General features: G+C 40.8%; 3 protein-coding genes across 3 annotated transcripts; 1 reads left to right on the forward strand and 2 right to left on the reverse strand.

The window, feature by feature from the left end:
- The first annotated feature begins 172 nt into the window (after window positions 1–172).
- aqp12 (aquaporin 12) lies at window positions 173–2,339 on the forward strand. The gene is made up of 3 exons (XM_033620684.2): window positions 173–878; window positions 1,460–1,576; window positions 1,657–2,339. The coding sequence occupies exons 1-3, from the start codon at window positions 284–286 to the stop codon at window positions 1,779–1,781; spliced, it is 837 nt and encodes a 278-aa protein (XP_033476575.1). The 5' UTR covers window positions 173–283; the 3' UTR covers window positions 1,782–2,339.
- Window positions 1,779–7,556, reverse strand: rpp21 (ribonuclease P subunit p21). Its single transcript, XM_033620685.2, has 5 exons — window positions 7,399–7,556; window positions 7,169–7,269; window positions 3,671–3,753; window positions 3,362–3,496; window positions 1,779–2,303 (listed from the first exon to the last, which is right to left on the reverse strand). Exons 1-5 carry the CDS (start codon window positions 7,453–7,455, stop codon window positions 2,206–2,208), a joined length of 474 nt encoding a protein of 157 aa, XP_033476576.1. The 5' UTR covers window positions 7,456–7,556; the 3' UTR covers window positions 1,779–2,205.
- Window positions 7,557–9,618: 2,062 nt separating this feature from the next.
- Window positions 9,619–22,265, reverse strand: pak2b (p21 protein (Cdc42/Rac)-activated kinase 2b). Its single transcript, XM_033622361.2, has 15 exons — window positions 22,020–22,265; window positions 20,578–20,948; window positions 20,370–20,476; window positions 20,126–20,276; window positions 19,053–19,084; window positions 18,842–18,955; window positions 18,570–18,702; window positions 18,363–18,426; window positions 17,104–17,152; window positions 15,302–15,414; window positions 15,061–15,178; window positions 14,865–14,964; window positions 13,911–14,107; window positions 10,653–10,790; window positions 9,619–10,557 (listed from the first exon to the last, which is right to left on the reverse strand). Exons 2-15 carry the CDS (start codon window positions 20,765–20,767, stop codon window positions 10,471–10,473), a joined length of 1,593 nt encoding a protein of 530 aa, XP_033478252.1. The 5' UTR covers window positions 20,768–20,948; window positions 22,020–22,265; the 3' UTR covers window positions 9,619–10,470.
- Between the last annotated feature and the right edge of the window lie 225 nt (window positions 22,266–22,490).

Here is a 22,490-nt window from a genome sequence, read left to right on the forward strand (position 1 = left end):
TTTTAAAAAGTAAATAAATAATTATGATCAAGTATTATCAGCAACGACTGTCTCTGTTTACTTGTTGATGTTACAATAAATATATTATTTCAAAAAAAAAAATAAAAGAAGCACTAAAACTCCGTGTGTATTTTGGCAGGTGGTTGTGGGATAAAAACCTGACGTGTCACTGATAACAAGTGTCTGCATGTGCCACGTTGCCAAACAGTCAGCAGAGTTGTTGAGTCAAACCCTCATTCATTTCTTTTGGAGAAGAAACAGCTGGTGACACCCGTTCTGAGCCATGTCTGGACTGAACGCATCTCTCGGATACTTCCTGGCTGCTGTCATTTTTGCAGCCTCGGTTCGGACTCTCCTCAAAAAATGGCCACGGTTTGGATTCATTTTGGAGTTTGCATCCTCTTTCATGCTGGTGGCGTGTTGGCTGGAGGTGCAGACCATTGTGGAGGTGGGGGAGTGGGCCGGGGGCTTGGGGCCTGATGTGACTTTAACCATACTGTTTGTGGTGCTGCTGACCCACAGCGTGATCTGCGGTGCTGCATCAGGGAATCCCACCCTGGTTGTGCTGAAGTTCCTGCAGCTGGAGGCCAACACCCTGCCCACTGTCCTTGCTGTTGCGGCCCAGTTTCTGGGGGCCCACCTTGCCCTTCTTGCAGCTGTGTACTACTGGAGTCTGGAGCTGACTGACATGCACATGATCAAAAATCTGATGGTGAGAGAGTGCAGCACATCTCTGCTGGTGTCTGTGCTTCAGGGTTTTTTCACTGAGTGTGTCTGCACGCTCATCTTTCATCTCATCCATCTGAACCTGCGGCGCAGATCTGCTCTGATCCGGGTGCCGCTGATCGCCGTCCTCCTCACTTTCCTGTCCCATACAGGTACGTGTCAGGTGAACCTGGCCCCTGATTTATCATCACCGAAGAAAGGGTTCAAAGTCCATTCATACAAAGAAACTTTGTGTTTGCAAATATGAGACAACGAGCACAGGAAAATTACTTGAATACTAAAATTTAAAACTTCTGCAAATAAAACAAAGGGTCACTGAAATACTGGAACCCTGTGAGAAATCAGAATCAGTCTCTCTGCAGCTACATAATGCAAAAAAGCACTGAGAATTTTGTCTGTGCTGCCCGTCTCTTACTTTAAATAGTAGCCTAAATCCCCTGCAACCTATATTTTCTCATGTCTCTGTGTATGAAGTGGTTACTAACCTCTTCTACTGGAGAATATTTCATTAATAGTTTTTTAATGTTCATGATCAGGACTGTGCTTCAGTTTCTGCTTTTACAAACTCATACACACTAGAATGAGCTCCTCGGACTCCACCTTCACATTAGTCATGCGTGTGACCCTGTTTCAACTGTCATTTGATAGACTTATGCATCTGTTTCCACTTTAAAAGCATCAGTTTAATAAAGAGCGACTACCATCATCTGTATTTGTCCGTTCCCTCTTGCAGCCCGAGGCTACACCTCAGCTTACATGAATCCCTCCTTGTCCTATGGCCTCACCTTCCACTGTCCTGGATTTACCCTGACTCAGTACGCAGTAGTCTACTGGCTGGGCCCTCTCACTGGTAACTTACATTAAAATGACATATATGTGTATCATTTCTTTATAAGTGAACAGTGTTTACAGTGGATGTCTGTTTTCTAGGCATGACTCTGGCTCTGCTCTTGTACATGGGCCATGTACCAAGGATCTTTGCGAAGAACCTACTGTATCTTCAGAAGACACGTTTCCGAGTGCCAAAGGGAGAGAAAGGAGAAAAGAAGAAATAGAGAAACTCCATGTTTTTTTAAACAGCCTTTTAGGAAATTACCTGGTTAATGGTGAAGAGATTTTGTATGGACAATTTAAAATATTAAGGATAAAACTTAATGACAAATCAGTTCAATTCTTCCATTCTTGTCATTGGTTTTAAATTATTGCCATCAATGAAGTATTACTTTTGGAAAAAAAATTCACCATGTTTAAGACACATGGTTGCCATCTGTTGGTAGCATAAAAAAATCACTTGTACACACTGCAGAAAACCACTGAAAATGATCTCACAGAGGCCAAAAAGTAACTTAATCAATAAAATGACAAAAAAAAAAACTATGGATATATTCAACATGAGAACGCTACCCATATCTACAAGAACAGCAACAGAAAATAAATATCAGTCCTTCATATTTGACAGTCAGAAGAGGGGAACTGCTGCTACGTGCTGGCGGTGCTCTGGGCAGCACTGAGTGTGGAGGACACTGACACATCAGGCTTTTTGCCTTTAGGCTGTTTTTTACCAGACGGGCCTGGATCTGTGGATGACAGAGAATAAATAATAACAGTCAGTACCAAGTGTTTTCCCTTTTTGTTGCCTCAATGGGAGCTGAAACAGCTTGTAAAAAAGGGTTTCATGCTACAAATCTTGATGCTTCAGCTAGAGTGTTGTTTAAATAAGCACAGCCTCGTTTCCACCAAACACTTTCGGTATGGTACCTTTGGAACCAACAGTAACCCTTCAGACATGGTACCTAGACCCTCGGTCTGTTTAGCATTTCCACCACAGACAGTACTCTTAAATGTGGGCGGGGTTGTTGTCACTCACTGCTCCGTCCAGCACTCGCTGTATTTCCTCCTTTATCAGTCTGCACCTCGTTTATCGTCCACAGAACGAACATTCAGAACAAAATAGAACAGGCTGCACTGAGAGTCTCTCTCCATGGGATATTTAAAAATAGCAGCTTTGTGCTTTTAGTCCTTCTCAGGCAAGCTCAGGGCTTTAGTTTTGCTGTAGCCCACAGGAACAACGCTCCACTATGCTTTTTTTTTTGAGTGAAGATTAGAATATATGCACTTCACATAACCCAGTTGAAATTTATATATATATTAACGCTTGAGGATCCACTCATTACTAAAAGTGTATGTCATACAAAAACTAAAGTGATGGTCAAAGCTGTCATAAGTTAACATTCCACCTTAAAAGTTGCCAGCAGTAAGTCTAGTGAACTGAGTTATCTTTTCTCAGACTCCAGCTGCTGTGAGAGGCAGCAAAACATCCTTTCATTTTATAGTTACAGTTTACTAATAAAACTCTCCACAGTATGAACAGTGGTTACATGAGCCTCAAAACCAGACACAACTCAGCCCTGAGCAGAGTGACCGTCCTCTACTGACCAATCAGACTGCAGTGTTCACAGCTCCACCTTTTAGTACCAGATCTGTGTGCTAGGTACCCCAACAGAGGGGGGACCAAACATGGGGACGGGTGGAAACGAACTGAACTAAACCGTACTGCTCGGTGGAAACGGGTCTTATGTGTATGGAGAGCATCCTCTGTGAGGCTGGTGTGTCGTGTAGAGTTGAGGGTTGTCACCTGGCTGCTTTTGGTTCTCCAGCTGAGCCTCCGGACGCTCTGCCCATAAACAATAATCTGGATCATTCAGTAACGTCTTGCTCTGGCCGCAGCTGAGGCACCGCACAACAGTGAAGCGGGTCTTTCTTTTTTTGCCTAACGACACAAAGTCAACAACAGACAGTCAGTTAGTGTCTCTGACCATGTTTCTTTAAATCTACCATACATATTGAGATTTAACACATCAGTGAGCCAGTTAGGACACCTACAAGCTGATTACACTCAGTATGCAATGCAAGGTAACAGGGGAAACATAATGAATTGACTTACGTCGTTGTCTTGTTGTGGCCGTTATACCAGGGATGAGCAGTGAGCAGCATTTCTTGCATAATGTTCTCTTCACTGACGGGTCTCTGCGATAAAATCCACAATTAACTGATGTTGAAAATCTATTTATGTTTGCACAGGAAAGACACTGAAAGAATGAACACTTTTGATGTTGGCTCTCATCCTTAAGCTCACTGGTTCCTGTTGGAGCATCAAATCTTTTAAAATGGGTCACGCATGTTTAGATTCAGTTTTTAATCATCAGTAATTTTCTACAACAGCTCGCTTGGTTGTTTTTAGTAAACGTTTCTCAAACAGGAGGAGACTGTGCACTTGTTGAGGACTATTTTCAGCGCTGGATTAATATACATTTGTTACCCCAGTCAGTGTTAACAGCAGGAGGACAGTGTTTGTAGGACTGACTCAGAATAAACGGCAGCGCCCATGTTCATTGTAATAAAGGAGCATTTCACCCTGTGCAACAGTGTGGCTCAGTGTGTGTTTGTATTAGATTTTTTGACAATATCAGGCTTTAGCTACACAGCAGTATTAATTCATTGTTGGTTTTAATCTTTTCATGGGGTTTGTTGATGTGAACAAACAGACACATCTGTTCCACATACAGTACAGGCCAAAAGTTTGGACACACCTTCTCATTCAATGCGTTTTCTTTATTTTCATGACTATTTACATTGTAGATTCTCACTGAAGGCATCAAAACTATGAATGAACACATGTGGAGTTATGTACTTAACAAAAAAAGGTGAAATAACTGAAAACATGTTTTATATTCTAGTTTCTTCAAAATAGCCACCCTTTGCTCTGATTACTGCTTTGCACACTCTTGGCATTCTCTCCATGAGCTTCAAGAGGTAGTCACCTGAAATGGTTTTCCAACAGTCTTGAAGGAGTTCCCAGAGGTGTTTAGCACTTGTTGGCCCCTTTGCCTTCACTCTGCGGTCCAGCTCACCCCAAACCATCTCGACTGGGTTCAGGTCCGGTGACTGTGGAGGCCAGGTCATCTGCCGCAGCACTCCATCACTCTCCTTCTTGGTCAAATAGCCCTTACACAGCCTGGAGGTGTGTTTGGGGTCATTGTCCTGTTGAAAAATAAATGATCGTCCAACTAAACGCAAACCGGATGGGATGGCATGTCGCTGCAGGATGCTGTGGTAGCCATGCTGGTTCAGTGTGCCTTCAATTTTGAATAAATCCCCAACAGTGTCACCAGCAAAACACCCCCACACCATCACACCTCCTCCTCCATGCTTCACAGTGGGAACCAGGCATGTGGAATCCATCCGTTCACCTTTTCTGCGTCTCACAAAGACACGGCGGTTGGAACCAAAGATCTCAAATTTGGACTCATCAGACCAAAGCACAGATTTCCACTGGTCTAATGTCCATTCCTTGTGTTTCTTGGCCCAAACAAATCTCTTCTGCTTGTTGCCTCTCCTTAGCAGTGGTTTCCTAGCAGCTATCTGACCATGAAGGCCTGATTCGCGCAGTCTCCTCTTAACAGTTGTTCTAGAGATGGGTCTGCTGCTAGAAATCTGTGTGGCATTCATCTGGTCTCTGATCTGAGCTACTGTTAACTTGCGATTTCTGAGGCTGGTGACTCGGATGAACTTATCCTCAGAAGCAGAGGTGACTCTTGGTCTTCCTTTCCTGGGTCGGTCCTCATGTGTGCCAGTTTGGTTGTAGCGCTTGATGGTTTTTGCGACTCCACTTGGGGACACATTTAAAGTTTTTGCAATTTTCCGGACTGACTGACCTTCATTTCTTAAAGTAATGATGGCCACTCGTTTTTCTTTAGTTAGCTGATTGGTTCTTGCCATAATATGAATTTTAACAGTTGTCCAATAGGGCTGTCGGCTGTGTATTAACCTGACTTCTGCACAACACAACTGATGGTCCCAACCCCATTGATAAAGCAAGAAATTCCACTAATTAACCCTGATAAGGCACACCTGTGAAGTGGAAACCATTTCAGGTGACTACCTCTTGAAGCTCATGGAGAGAATGCCAAGAGTGTGCAAAGCAGTAATCAGAGCAAAGGGTGGCTATTTTGAAGAAACTAGAATATAAAACATGTTTTCAGTTATTTCACCTTTTTTTGTTAAGTACATAACTCCACATGTGTTCATTCATAGTTTTGATGCTTTCAGTGAGAATCTACGATGTAAATAGTCATGAAAATAAAGAAAACGCATTGAATGAGAAGGTGTGTCCAAACTTTTGGCCTGTACTGTATGTCATCAACTAGGAAGCCTGAAAAATAAAATTATCACCCAAATAGATTTGTATAACTGGATTAATGTCTGTGTACATATGAACCCCTGTGCAACAATAATAATAATAAAAAAAAGGAAGCAAACGTGGTGCAAAATGAGTCATCATCAATCTGAGTGACGGCACTCTGCTTGTATAACAACTTCCTCTCAAGATTCACCTCACCAGTTACTTCAAAGGAATGTGTAGTGGTTTTTGATGCTTTGCCAAGAGGTGTACTTTTGCATTATGCCAGTGAGATGAACTGGCAGAACATTGTGCTACTTAAGGACAAATTCTGTCTTAATAATAAAGTTAAGGTGGTTTCCCTTAATAGTTTTCCATCAAATATATCTTTCAAAAACAAAAAAAAGCTGGTGATGAGGATTCTTGTATTGTCTGTGAACATTTATCACTGTATGTATACCAGAATATTTTGGGTTGATGAAGACATTTTATGCTTTGAAGATAATCAGAATCAGAAATACTTAACTGATCCCTGAGGATTCGTTACAGTTGCTCTGATGTAAAGAAAAGATCATTCTTAGAAGTAGGAATAGGAGTATGAAATAGAAATATATAAATATTGGCAATAAACTAAAATAAAATAGCAATGAAAATATCAATAAAAATACTAATAAAATGTGCATTATGCTACAGTGTGTAACACCAGTACTTAGATATTAAAATATTAAAAATAAAATGCGAAAATTTAACTATAATATGTACATCAATAGAGTAAAACAGTAACAGAATAAGAGTAAACACAAAGAATATGTTCAGTTATGTGCATTAAATGTTGAATAAATATATGCATTCAAGAGGTGAACATTTATTTATTTATTTTTTCAATTTTAATGAATAGGGAACAATTATTATCATTATTATTTGTAAAATAAATTTTAATATTGGGAATATCTGACATTCACAAGATGAGGTAGGTGTACTCCAATCCAGATCTTGGACTTTACTTTCAAGAATGCACCACAATAAAAGGCCTTCAGAATAAAATGACAATTAAAACTTATTGTGTTTGATATATTTCATGTCATGTGGGCCAGTAATACATTATATGATTATGTTTTTCTCTCTCTGCATATGAAGCCCTGGTATGAACATTTTTGTGTGAACATAATGTTGATGTACCCAAAGTGCTGTAATTCATCCTTCAAAATAAAACCAACCCCAGATGAAACACACTACACAATAACACTGAGGTGACTAACTTACTGTCGGAGCACTAAACGTCTTGCGATGGTCTTCTGTGTGAAGCAGTAGAAACGAGCCAGCTCCACATTCTCAGGGTTTTGTGCTAAAACACAGTGAGCAGCCTGCAGAGAGATGAAACCAGAGAAGTTCAATCATTAGCACACCTGATTAGCACAGCTAGCATGTTAGCAACGTGACTGCTGCCGACAACACGACAGCCGTTAACTTTCACCTTATTATTAACTTCCTACCTGGTAAAGATAGTTCAGTCTCTGGTACGCGTCTTTGTCTTTCAGTTGAACAGCCATTACACACAGAGATAACAAAATAAATGGAGTTGCCGAGCAGTTTTGTTAGAGCGGAAGTAGGAAGTACAGCAGCCCAGTCTCAGCCGGGGTTAAAAACTGTTACTCTTCCGGGTAAGAACTCCAAAATAAAAGCGCCCGATAAACTCAGAAACTTTTAAATTGTGCTCAAAATGGAAAAAAAGAAAAAAGAAAAGATATGATTGTCAGCATACAACTTAAAAATAAAGAAACCTCGAGCTCTGTCATCTGAATCCTCTTTTGAAGCCATTAACCCTACACTGACATTAAAAGAGTCTTTTTTTGGTCCACCTCAAACACACAGTACAGATAGGAGATGTTATTAACCTCCTTCTTTTTGGTGTGCAATTTCTCCTGGCTATTTGGGATAATAATATTGTCTTTTAACAGACAAGGTTTTGAAAATACAAAACAAAACAAATAAACAAAAAATTGTCACAAGTGTGTAATAAAGTATATATACATACTTCATTTCAATATCTGATAATTGTTTTGCAAAAACAAAACTGCAAACAATGCAACATTTGTTCGATGTTTTGTAAATCTATGGGTCAGAGGCAGGGGTGTACATATAGACAGTGCAGACGGTGCAATTGCACTGGGGCCCACAGGGTGGGGGGGCCCTAAACTATAAAAACTATAAACTATACTTCATTACTGATGGCACTCCCTTGTGTGCGACGTCACAGAGTTCTCACTTTCTCATCTACCTTTGCTCATGTGCAATAAAAACTGGAAATGTGCAGTACCTTTTATGTGAAACACCTTTCTGAATGCCCTGCAGGTGGAGTTTATATTCTTGTATTTATTATACTTTTATACCTCGTTGTGTAAACTTTATCTTTTACTATTCTTTACTTTTTATGACTTGTCTATTTCTGACTCGAGTCTGAGCGTTTTTGCACAAGAATGTACCCAGCCTGCGCAGGTGTACAAATGGCAAATAAAGTTATCTTATGTATAAAAGCTATTCAACTAAGTTAATATTTTTCTTATTTTCTTTGGTATTTTTGTGATATACAGGCATGAAATCATGACTGCTGGGTGGTATGGATTTTGATGTTGTAGTGACCCCCTTTGCTTATCAATCAAGGTCACTATCACCTAGTTGCTGATGGTGAGTGAGTGCCTCACCTGGCTGATTATATGACCTCTCACAGTTCACAGCAGGGATGCCCCCAGTGGTGGGAAGCTCACAGCAAAAATAAACAAATAAAAATAAAAACACATGATGACATCCAGATGTCAAGTGTTTTTTTAATCATGTGATCAGACGAGATGAAACATGGTCACTACCTGGCAGGAGGGCCCCCTCACATTAGCCTGCACTGGGGCCCGTCATAACTACCTTACAGAGCTGGTTGGGGGTCACTGTTTAAGTCTGAAACTGTTCAAAGGTATTAATTTCACAGCCTGAACATGGCTGTGCAAAAGCAAAAATATTGCAAATAATGCAACATATCTACAAGTCTTAGGATTTGTATATTTTGTTTACTCTGTAGGAATATTTCCCTGCTCCATACTCCAAGCTAGCAATGTTATTTTATCTGCAGGCACCTGACTGGCCTGTGTGAAATGCTGCCATAACACAACAAAGTCCTAATGTCTTAAAATGAGTATCTTCTAATTTACAGGGTCGTAAAATAAGTCAAATGTGTGTGCCATAACCATAAAATGAACCATAAAATGTGAGCAGATTTTGTACCTTGTCCACTTTTGTGTCGGGATCACATGTAGATGGACTTGGCCGCCATGTTTTTACTTGGATTTCTACCACTAGATAGCGTGAGTGTCTATGAATGAGGACAACAGGTCTAAATTAAGCAGAATGATACATAAGGTGCAGCAATCCCAAAGTCCTCATATTAGGATGCAGGAGGATGATGATGCTATATTGCACCACTCACATTAGTCTTGTCTGTCTATACAAGGTGACATCACTACACAACAATCACTTTCACGCTTAAATCCCAAAAGCACGAACAGTTGCATTTATTTGAGTACGCAGACAAGGTTGTTAGTCGCCCAAAAGAAAAAAAAAACAGTCAACAAATTGTCTTAACCAGCCTTCGACAGCTAACCACGGAGATATGGCCACTTTTTTTTTCAAACTAAACATCAAGTACACAATATACACATGGGTGAAGCGCATTTGTTTAGTTCAGAAGAACACAAAGGACAGAGTTCAACATACAATACTCATTTTTAATAACAACAATAAAGAAGAAAGTATAAACCCTGTCAATCTAACATTTTTTAATTTGCCTGTAAGGTGCACCTCTGGTATCAGGAGACTAATGAAACAGGGGACGAACTGGTACAGTAGGTCTGTCAGGTGTGGCAATCGAAGAACGACACAATCACAGCATGTTGTTCCTGATCACGAATGTACTGAAATGTTTCCTATAAAAACCGTCAGAGAAAAATGTCCATAAAACACGAGTCAATGTGGAAATAGCAAGAGTGTTCATTGAATGAGACCAACTATATCACAAGAAGGGGGACAAATATGAAATTCAAGTATCAAAATAACTAAGACACTGACACGCTGAAAAGGTAAATTACAAAGGTAGTAAAAATCATGGGAAGAGAAACATTGACACAATCAACAATACATTAGGCAACATTTTGCATTTGTTTAAGGCAGTTGATTAAAAAAACTAAATAGAACTAGGCATCTTCTTCATTCCAAGTTAAATACAAGCCTAGCCCTAACTTGTCACCAGGAGATTTGTTGTACAAAATAACTACGCCCGACTCTAAGCACTTTAGTTTGACTTGTCTTCTGACATCTGAGTGAGAATAGAGTTCATATGGACAGCGGTGGAGTTGTGCTCTATATTTTTTGGTCTTCTTCACAGTGAGGTTTGTCAGGGCTTATAAGGCTGGTGCGTCAAGAGTGGAAAGTCACTCTCAGCCTATTGTCTGGCACGAAATCTAAATGGTTGGCACATATCTGTGCACAGCATGGGAAGGCAGGGTAGCTAGGTTCATCAGCTAACGATTGCCCTTCATGGCCTCCTTGGCTGCCAGGATGAGAGGTGTGAGACTGGAGAGGGGCTTCGCCAGCTTCAGGAACGGATGCTGAATATCAAGAGGAGGGGAGAAGGGAAAATCATTTAATCAAGTGCACGATATATACAAATGAAAACAATCTAACAACAGGAGGAGGTTTTAACCTGCAGCAGCTCTTTGCCTCCGCCTCTTTTCTCTACATCCATTTCCAAGCAACGGTTGAGGAAATCTCTGAAGACCGGAGACAGCTTCTCTGGGTTCTGGAGCTCGGGTGTGCCGTTTGTGGCGATCAGGTATAATGCCTGCCAAAAGTTGAAGAGATGTGAGAAAAAAGGAACAACTGTGAAATCTAGTTTAAGGAAATAACTCACTTGCAGCAGGTGAATCAAGTCAAACTGGTAAAGTGAGGACATTTTAAAGGTCAGATCTATTTTGAATTAATGCTATGAGGGTGTTACACTCCCTCTTCTAACACTGCTCTCACACGGCCACCGGAAAGTGCTTTCACTTTCTGTAATGCTTAATGACAGCTGAGTAACCTGACTTTACAAATCCATACAACAAACTGTAGGTGATACCAGGTCACTGCTTTAATCAAGTACATGTACTGTTGTACAGTGTTGTGCACACATGCATATACTGTGCACACATCACTTTTGGTGTGTATAAAGTTATGGAGTGAGCTTTATAGAGGAGGGTTGCACGATATTGGAAAAAACTGACATTGCGATCTTTTTTTTTTTTTTTGCAATATATAATGTGATATTAAAAAATACAAGAATTTTCACCAGATGACTTAAAGCAAGAAAATTAAAAAATAGTGTCGGGGCTTTTACTCACCACAACTGCAGAGGCTACCAGCTTCATTTGAAACAGACTACATAATAGACGGTCCGTTATTTATTAATCCCTCTGTATCTTTACATTTTTACTTTTCATCTGCTCCTGTTGTCTTCATAAAGTTAACAAATCGCGTCATCATTTCAAACTCAACACTTCCTGATTTTCCTTTAAATTAAAAGCCCCTTATAACCTCAGCTGAGTGAATCCCTTCATTTTCTAAACAGGCTTTTATTGTGAAATAAAATAGGAACTTGTTGTGGAGGAGTCGGTGACTTCTATGTTTGCATATGGTACGTCAAATGTAGCTCCTGCCATCTGCCGGCGCTTTTTACGTTACTACAACAACATGTCGGCTGGCACATGAACAGACACAGTGACTCAAATAATAGTAAAAGTAATAAAAATAGGACAAGAATAACCCGATGACATCACACACGTTGTGAAAGACGGCCGGGGATAATTGTACCATCGTGTAGTGTGTCATGTCTGTCGGCAAAGTCACGACACGATTTTATGACTCCGCAATTGTGTAATGTGACATAGTGACTATCAGAACGGGCAGGAAAGTCGTGTAGTGTGTACCAGGCATAAATCCTCCGTTACCGTTTCTCCCTCTTGCATGTCACTCACTTTCAGTGTGTGACTGCAGTGTGTGCATGAGAGGGGGAGGGGCTGCTGAGTGCTCAGAGAGGTGAGCGGAGCAAGGAGCTCTCTTCAGAGCTGCTTTTCTGAAGCAAAACAAAAGTTTACATGTTCTAAAAAAAGAGAAAACACTACTGGACTATTGCACATACGCACATCACGATGGTGATGTTCAAACGATATATCGTGCAGCCCTATCATAGAGTGATTTGATCTTTCCTGGGTGTCCATAAATTTATTTCAATTTTGCCCATTAGTGGAGATATGAGATGGGAACCTCCAAGCATCAGGCCTTGGCTCTGGAGTAGACTTGTGAAGATGTTGGATCAGAGACTCACTGAAAAGACTTTTAATTGAGACACATTCGACTGTCATCCCCGGGCTGATGAGCTGAAATTGAACAATTCGTCATTTATTTTCCAGAGCAGGTTAACCTGTGATATTCAGGAGATTAGGAGTGAAATGTCTCGTATGTTTATGTTTACGGTATAAACCAAAACTACTAACTTACTGTCTCATAAAGAACAGCTACAGTGTGGAACCTTACATGAAGTATAATCAAACAAAAGACAAAGATCTCCACATGCACAGCTGAGACCAGGAACATTACCATCAGCCTCAGAGACTGGAGGGTTTAACGCCACTACAGAGGACGACAGACTTTGTTTGTTGTGTAATAATGAAGACTGATTTCTTTTGGTTGGATGCTGAATTTCTTTGCCAGGCCTGGGATAGAGGGCAGAGTATTCTGTTTCTGAACTGAGCAGTAAAATAACATGAATTTTTGATTGTAACAGTGTCTTGTAAACCCATGAGGGTTGGGCACATTTAAGTGTGCATGACACAAATAAAAAAAATCAACCAATCTATCAATCATAACTTATTTACCTTACACTCTCTGCACGCCCACACATCCTTGCACTCACTGTTTACAATTATGCTTATGCCACTATCACACTGGGATAACCTTTCAGACACCACTAGTGATTGTCACTGCTCACATATGCTCTACATTCAGGACATTACAGTCTTATGCCTCTTCACACACGCTATGGCGATGCAGGAACAGATGGGACATAGGACAGTCCTGCAACATGACACAAACCAAATGGGGCAAGGCTTGACGTATGTGTAAGCAGCAGTTTTATTTTCAGGAACATGGCGGACGAGGAGCTGTTTGACTGGTGCCAGTGTTCTTGTAATGGAGGCCTCTGTATGTAGTGTAAATAACCCGTGAGCGCACCGGCATAAATGCTACACTGTTAACACGTTGTGGATTCAAATAAGTCATCAGAGGAGTCTTGTGATTGGTTTGCTTGTTCCACATGAAAGCGACTTTCATCAGACGGATGTAACCCTTTATGTGCTCGTCCCTGCAACGTTACTGCTGTCATTCACAACACATTGGCATCAGCATGTTCCCTGAAATGTTAAAAGGTCTTCAAGTGGAAAACTGGCCTGAATATTCATCCCTGCTACCATTCACACATGAACACATGCAGAAATGTTCCTGAACATTTAAGGGACAGACTGCATGTCTGCATCAGTATAGTATACTGGCCTAATTCCCTGTATGGCTGAACATATTTAGCCAATACAGCCGATTCTGTAATGTTCATACCCAATTAGAACACAGACTCTATGCAACAGAAGTAGCAGCAAGGTGGACAAAAATATCTCTATCTTGACAACAACTGATGTATTAAACGCCTGGCTTATTCCTTAACTGTTGCTGTTAGAGCGTAAGGAGAGCAGGACAGACTCTTATGACACTTGTGAGTATTTGTCCTGCTTTGACAGGCACATTAAACTGTGCCTTAGAAATGAACCTTAATCTTTTCACAGAGTTGCTTACTGTACAGGTGATACAAATGAGACCTTCATGTCAAAGTGTTGAAAATGAACAACATGGACAGTTGATTTAAAACGTCACTCACTCGTAGTGGATTCTCGTTCAGGTAGGGAGGCTCTCCTTCAACCATCTCGATGGCCATAATACCAAGTGACCAAATGTCTACTTTAGGCCCATAAGCCTTCCTGGTCACCACCTCAGGAGCCATCCAGTAAGGCGTGCCTACCATGGTGCTGCGCTTGCTCTGCTCTGGAGTGATCTGGGCACAGAAGCCAAAATCGGCTGTCGAAGAGATGGAGAAGAGTCAATGCATACTGTAGTTACAGTGGGAGAACAAAGCAATCTGAGTTTAAAGAAATAGTTTGGATTTCTTGAAGTGGGGTTGCGATCGGCATGCCCCCAGTTTGGAGAAACAGACATGAATACCAGCATGGAAGCTGAGCAATGGACTGCTCTGGACGGGGGCAGCAGCAAAACATATCAATTTAAGTGTATGCTATATTTAGAACATTGTCACTGCTTTACCTTGCTATCGGACAGCCCTCTCTAAAGGGGAACTGTAGCCGTTATATTAATCTGTGCTCTCTTTAAAACAACCAGACTTCTTTGACAAAAACAGTAATTTTACCTCACACAGCACGGAAGTTGCTGGTCAACCACAGCCTCGATCGATTGCTTGTTCTGTGAGGTATATTACTGTTTGTCAAAGGAGTCTGGTGGCTTCGAAGACAACAAAGATAACGGCTTCAGTTCCCTGACACAAAGAGTTGTGTGACGACAAGCTAAAGAAGTAAAAATATTCCAAACATAGCGTACACTTTAAATGATACTGACATTTTTAGATGGCTAAAATACGCTTTGTTGCTGCCCCTTTCCACAGCATTACATCACACCTTCTGTGGCGGTACTCCTGCCTGCTTCTCCAAATTGGGAGTGTGGTGATCGCACCGACTAGAGATAAGTACCTCATACAACCCCACTTCAAAGAATCTAAACTATCCAATTAACAGGCCGCTTAGCACATCAGTACAAGACTTACTCAGCTTGACAGAGCCATCCATCCCGAGTAACACATTGTCACTTTTGATGTCTCTGTGAATAACCTGGTTCGCATGCAGGAATTCCAACGCTTGTAAACACTGTAGGAATGGAGACAAATTGGGAGGGAAAGAAAAAAGTTAAGACTTAAATTTTTGTTTTGCCTCTTAGATTTGTTTGTGAGAAGTGCAGCGTACCTCCCGGCAGACAGCAGCTATCTGGGCTTCATCCATACAGGTCTCTGTTACCACATCTGTCAGTGAGCCACCTGCCAGATACTCCATCACCACAAACAGCTCCTCCCCCATCAGGAAACTGACACACAAATACACAACATCACACACTGGTGTCCAACCATGCTACTGTGACAACTTTTTGAATTTGTTATAATCAGGCTCAGATTTTGCTTTGAGGCTGCAGGTTTACTTTCAGTCTCACCTGTCTAAAAAGTTGACGATGTTGGGGTTCTTCAGCTCCTTCATGACTAGAATCTCATTGATGATCAGCTCCTTCTTCGGCTGCTTTTGTAGGTTGATCTGTTTAATGGCAACCTGTAAGAAAAGTAAGCGTGAGAGACCAGATATGTAGAATCATTGCTGTTGTTCAAGGGATCATGTTAGTATAAAATCTTTAATATCAAATTTTCCAAACTTCCCCTCTGTCTTTATTATGACTGAATAAGAATATGTGTTATACATGTTCAACTGGTTTCCCTAATTGTCATTTTCTCTCTCGAAGTAAATCATTCAACTACATAACAACTACGTAACCTTTGAACAACACATTCTTTCTCTTACAGATGAAATTTTGAATTCATAAACAATAAAACACACCCTTCCTTAATTCAATGTGCTCGGAGGATTTGTTTTCACAATCATACTTGGTCTGGTATGAAAGGTAGCTTATGCTGACTAATAGCTGACGTTAGCTAACGTTCAGCTGCCAGGCTTTTAACCAGAACCAAGAAACGTGATCAGACCACTCCAGTTTTCGGCTCTTTAGACTGGCTCCACCGATCAGCCAAAACATAAAAACCACTGGTGCGTGAAGTGAACAAAATTGATCAGCTTGTTACAATGCAATGTTCTGTTGGGAAACCTAAACACCAGCGCAAACCAGGTACCCCCCTTATGGCAGCAGCACTCCCCAGTAGTAGACCGGTACGATAGACCCACCGTGGATCGGGGGTACCTGTGGGGTACCAGCACATCACTCAAATGTTCAATCAGATTGGGATCTGGGGTATTTGGAGGCCAGGTCAGCACCTTGAGCTCTTTGTCCCAGTCCTCGGGTCATTCCTGAGCAGTTGTTGTGGTGTGGCATCAACAAGTGCCATTACCATAAGGGGGTTTACTTGGTCTCCAATGGTGTTTGGGTGGGTGGAGCAATCAGGTAGCATCTATATGAATGCCAGGACCCAAGGTTTCCCAATGGAATATTGCATGGTAACAAGATGATCAATGTTATTCACTTCACCCACCAATGTTTTTTTTAATGTTTTGGCTGATCGGTGTATTTTAGAATACATTTTAAGATTTTACTGATTACTTTAAAGGCTCTTCATCTCCAACCTCTTAGCACTGTACACACCAGGACGTACTTTGAGTCCTCAGGCAGAGGTCTTTTGTCTGTTCCAGAGGCCCAGCTGAAAATTTAAGGGGACAGAGCGTTTGCTGTCAGGGCCCAGAGGCTCTGGAACAGTCTGCCTGAGGTAATAAGGTCGGCCGAGTCAGTGATCTCTTTTAAGTCCCATCTTAAAACATATTTTTATCGGAGAGCCATTCCTGATTTTACTTGAGTTTTCAGCTCATTTAAACTGTCTTTTATTTTCTCAGTTTTTATAAACCAAAGTGTTTTAATCAGTTCTTCTAAAAGTTTCCATGTCTATTTTAATCATTGGCACGTAAAGCAATTTATAAATAAAGATTATTATCATTATACATAACATTACAGTACTGGGTCAGTTTGCTCACGTATCTTTACTTATGCTACTGTTACACTATGTTTTAGTATCTCCTAATTATTACTTGCTGCCACAGTGGCAGCTGTTCAGCAGAAGTTACAGTCTCACTTTACAGTTACTGGCATATCTTGTGGAGAAAGTGGTATAAATAAAGCTTACTGTTACAACTATTGACTTTCATGTGTAATTTTTATGTCATGTGCTCCACTATTTTACTGTTGTGTCCCTGGTTGGTCTTTTTATAGCCTCCACAACTCATCCCTAAAGTCACTCTTACCTCCTGTCCTGTGGCAACATCAATGGCTGTGAATACTGTTCCTGACGCCCTGTAAGACAAATAAGATGAGCAGTTTACTTCAACAGTTCACTCAGATCAGTCTGCATATGTATTATTCACAGATGCATTTATGCTGTCATATTTTCCTGACATTTTCCCCACAGGTGTGATTCAGCTAACAAAGTTGTGACATAACATTTTGTTTGTGTAATACTGATGGAGAAACACTCAAATGCTCGCATCTATCTCATAGAACAGTTAGGATATCATTGAGATATCTGGCTTTATTAACCTGACTCTGATGAAGCTCCAAAGATGACCTCACAAAGCTCTGATAGCTCCAAAATGTTTTTTTATCTACTTAAATTTTGACTCAGACAATTCACATTTTCTGCTTTTCAAGACTGGGCTATTAGGATACAATAAGTAAAATATTTATTCCCAGTACTATCTGGCATCCATTTCCTCTATTTTAGAGTAAGGCTGCACAATATATAATTTTTTTAATTGTCATTATGATGCAAACTTTAATGACAAAACGTGTAAGACTGCAATACTGCACTCAGGGATTGTTTGACTTAGTTAAAAGAGAGTATCAGTAGGAAACTGTGATTTAAAACGTAACTATCAGTCTTTATTTGTGCCTTTAAGGTTCAGTTCAATTTTCAATTTCTTTAATAAAACAATTATGTAAATAATTTCCTTTAAGTGTTTGAACTCAAGAATTTGTTGTAGTGTTGTAGCAGCAGAAAAGCAGAACTGAGTACTAGTGTTAAACGCTGTCGCATAATGCACATTTTATTATTTCTATTTCAATGCACACTTTCATTTCTACTTTGTTTCATTTTATTGCTTTATATTCACATACATCTAGTTCATACTTTTTCTTACTTCTTATAATTCTCTAATCTTTACATCGGAGCGACTGAAACGAATCACAATTTGCCCTCAAGGATCAATAAGGTATTTCTGATTGGTGATGTCATGCACCTTTTTTGAAATATATCTAACGAAAAATCTCTGCAGGAATTGGGAAGGCTACACGACATCTTAGTGTGGATTCTGTTTCAGTCAGCAGGCTCTCTCTGAGCCAATATCAGCCAAGTGTGTGCACCTTGTTTTTGGAAGTTTAACAAATGTAATTTTGATTCAAAAAATGACCAGATTTTAAGAAGAAAGAAGAACATATCATTATTATAAAAGCATTATTACATAGTACACACTATCACACGTTCTGCAACTGGTGGATCTGCACTCACCCCTGACCAATTTTTTCATATCTTGTGTACTTCTTCTTGGGATCTCCGATGCTGACTATCGTTCCTGTGTGACAAATAACAACAACATATGTAAAGGAAATGACGTGGCAATAAATAATGAATATAAGTACATACCGTAACAGGTGGAATTTGACCTGCTATATGGTAACAAAAGATTATAAGATTAATGATTTATTAATCATTTACTCAGTTTGTCCATGATCTCCTCATCCGACATCTTGCCCTTCTTTTTCTGTCTGTCTGCAGCCTTGGAGGCAGAATCTCCATCTGTGCAGGTGCTCGGAGCTGGGATGGGGTCAATTACAGAGCGAGTATACACCTGTGCAACCAGACAATGACCAAAGAAGAACAAATAAACACATTTCAAGTTTACAAAGAATGCCACAGAAAGTGAAAAAACAGTCTTAAGATGAAAATGATCATTATGATTTCGAGGCTACTTGAAGCAGGTGACTTACACTCTTTGTGTGCTCTGGTCTTGGTGCCACGACAGGAGGAGGAGTTTCATCATCATCATCATCGTCAATGTCTTTGATATTCGGAGAAGAGGGTTCAGTGCCTTTTTTGACAGGCTGATTTGGAGTGAAAGAAAGTGTTGTTAGCCTTCGTAAGACAAAACAAAGCACAAATAAAACAGTAAGGTTGCTTTAACAGCCTTGAAACACTTACAGACTGAGGCCCTGGAGTGAATGCGTCTTTTTCTGTGAAGTAAAATAACAGAAGCAGAGTTAGAAAAAAAAAGATGTTTCATATGTTCTGGTAGTCACAGATTAAAATCACATGAAACGTACAGCAGAGTGCTATTTCATTCTGTATATTTAAACGTTTCCTGTAGAAACAGGAAGCTACAGAGGAACCTGTTGCAGATATGGATATGTGTTTTCAGTGGTTAATTGTGCTGAATGTTCATTACGCTCCCCCCACCGCCAAATTACAGACTGACAGTCGCTACTAGCTCAACATGAAGAGCAGCCATGAGGACAGCCTGCTCTCTGTCGTCGAGGACATCTCGCCACCACCATCACCTACACCTGCAGTTTTTACCACTGAATTGAACAGGGATGAAATACAGGTAGAAGACGACCATGGTAAAGTGCTTTTGGAAATGAGGCCGAACATGTCCAAGCCTAGATCTAAAGCCGGCAGTGCTACTGGTGAAGAAGAGATGCAGGCTCATCCCCAGGGTGGAGCTGATGCATCCCAGTGGAACACTTGTGTCTGTATTATTATCTGCTCGTGCTTTTTGAGAAAGCATTTCACTGGGTTCAAAATAAGTACGCCCTTGAGTGCAGGATGAGTCATCAACATAGAAAGAAAATAAATAAATCATTTTTCAGGAAACTACTTTTCTGTCATTGCTGGGCCGGGTGTGTGTGTGACAATCAGCACACAACATATGTGATAAACTTTAACATCATTTTGATTTCATTGGAACTTTAAACCTGGTGTTCTCAAAGGGCTTTATTTCGAGGTTAACATGTTGTACTGTTTTACTCATTACTGCCTGGTCACTCGTTGTTTTGCATGAATTGATATCGATCAAATTCCTCTTCACGCGAAAAGAGACAATGTTATCTACCTGAAGACAAAAGGGTGAAGTATAATTTAGGCAATAATTAACTTGTACAGACAAACATGGCGGAGTCTTTTATCTAACTTGAATTTAACAACGTGATACAAATTTGTAACGCCCTGCTGGTAACTGAATGAGCTAAATGTCTGAATTAAACTTCGAGCCTCACCAGAAGATGAGAAGCTGAGGTACTTCTGACGACCGTTGCCTGTAGAGTCGTAGAACTTAAGAACGTCAAGCACGGCCTGCGGGTTTTTCTTCTGCTCTGACTTGGTGATGTTTGAGGTCTGGAGTAGTCGAGCCCATTGCTCTGGCATACCCTGTGTGTGTGAGACAAAGACAGCAAGGTGTGAGAAAGGTGCAGACTGAAGTGTCAAAAAGCATGTACAAATGTGAGAACAACCAAAACTCACAGTGAACTCCCCCGTGACAGCATCAAACCCAACATGTATGGTGTGTTCAAAATCTGAAGGTGGTGAGATCTCTGGTCGCTCTTTGTCTCGATCTTTCTTTCTACCACCTGAAAGTGAAAAAGCATGACAACAATCACACATGAGCACACATGGCCACTCACAAACACAAGAACACACTTATAAATAAATATCTTTCCTCCAGACTCACCTTTTTCAGCCCCGGAAAAGATTGAGATGATCTTGTTGCGAGGTTTCCTCTCCTCAGGCACAGACGGCAGTGGTTTAGAGCTGTGGTTGGCTGAGAGTGAGTCTTTGCCAGAGCCAGTGCTGAAGATGGTGCTGCTCATCCTGACCGGAGGGGCAGGGGGTTTATCCTCGGGGTCTCCGTTATCACACATCACTAAGGGTTGTTGTGAGCCTTACAGGGCTGAAAGGGCAGGGGAGTGCAGCGGGCGAGGATGGCAAACAGAGAGGGAGCGAGGCAGCGCTCACATCAGCATGAGGCACGGGTGTGCTCATGCGCTTCGGGAGGATGTGCCGAAAGAGACAGCAGAAGAGAAAGGAAGCACCGAGTGGTACCTGGAAGTAAATCATACATTCATCAGATCAGAAACATACAATAATAAGGTTACAAACACAGCAGATTTTGGTGAATAATAATCAGGAAACCACTTAATACTGTAAAACTGTTTAATAACATGTATTATTGGAGCGTTGTAGGGTGGTATTGGGGCCGAATAAATACTGAGGAGAGGGAAATACTGCACACAGGCTGAAATACTCTCAGTCTTGTGCAGTTACAATATTTAGGCATTAATAGTTTAATATTAAGGAAATTTCTATTCAATATTGAGAATTGGCACTACTTAGAGTACACATAAATCCATAGGAAGGTGTGCTAATTGAAACACTGCAGAAATTACAGTGAAAACAAACTATTTGTCATTATCTAGCTTACTCATAACGAGGAGAGCAGACACTGCACATTCAAAAGTAACTGAGAGACCATGAATGCGAAACTACAAGTGTCCACAGCTTATTTTGCCTCAAGTTATCCTTTCTTAACGAACCCTAATATTAATTTGAGAGATAATGACAGCAAATACAGTGATATAGTTTATTTTTGTGTCCTACGTCGCCTCTGAAGGAGACTACAAGAGGAGCCCAGATGAGGATAAAAGAATAATGCAAGTTGCTCTTCTCCTCGTACACTCGATATAGAAATGAAAAGCGGGCATTTTATTGCCGCTTGTGGCGATAAAACATGTCAACATATCGACGTCCAGCTCATTGTCTTCCCACATAACGGTATTTCTGTCAAAAATGCCCTTCAAATGAGTAACAGCAGGGGCGGCTAGCAAGCTAACGTTAGCACCAACTACTTGGCCAACAAGTGTGCTAGCTAGAAGCTAAGGTTAGCATGACAAGCTACACCACTGCTTGCAATCCTACCAGATTAGCGTTAAGCTTTTAGCTAATGCTAACTAGTCTGGCGACCCAAGTTAAAGGCTTTCCCTGATTAATTAACATCGCCAAGCGGCGGTTTACACAAAGCTACAGATGCTACAAACCACCCGGTAACAAATCCGCTTTATTTGCAGGCTAGCGAAGACGACGCAGGAGCAGCAGAGCTCACCGGAGATTCCTCACCAGTTAAACTTGAACACAACTTCACTCCCGGTTTGGAAAACGTTTGTTAATCCGTTAAAAGTACTTCCTCCGTTACATGGGGCCTTGGCGGTGCGCGACGCGTACAAATAAGTTAGTAAAAATGTGGCTACAACTATTTACAAAGCGACTTTTCTTCTATCTTTTCGGCCCTTGGATAATTCCGTTATGGCGAAGGGGAAGCGGAACTACCGACCCAGCCCTAGCCTATTCAATAATGCTTCAAGTGAATGGTGTGTGTGAAGTTTGTCTGCTGTCTGTCTCCTCACTGTGCAGCCCCTGTGTGCATACTCATCTGATCATATTATACTACACCAACAGCTCTAGTAACAAACATAGTTTTCATAATTGGTCATATTTAAAGCCAGAAATATGTTAAAACATCAGAAACTGGAAGTTAGAGGTTGAATCAGGTCGAAAAGCATTTTAGGTAATGTAGTTCAATATTTATAA

The sequence above is a fragment of the Epinephelus lanceolatus genome, chromosome 6, assembly GCF_041903045.1.
Source record: "Epinephelus lanceolatus isolate andai-2023 chromosome 6, ASM4190304v1, whole genome shotgun sequence".
In the NCBI taxonomy this organism is placed as follows: Eukaryota; Metazoa; Chordata; class Actinopteri; order Perciformes; family Serranidae; genus Epinephelus; species Epinephelus lanceolatus.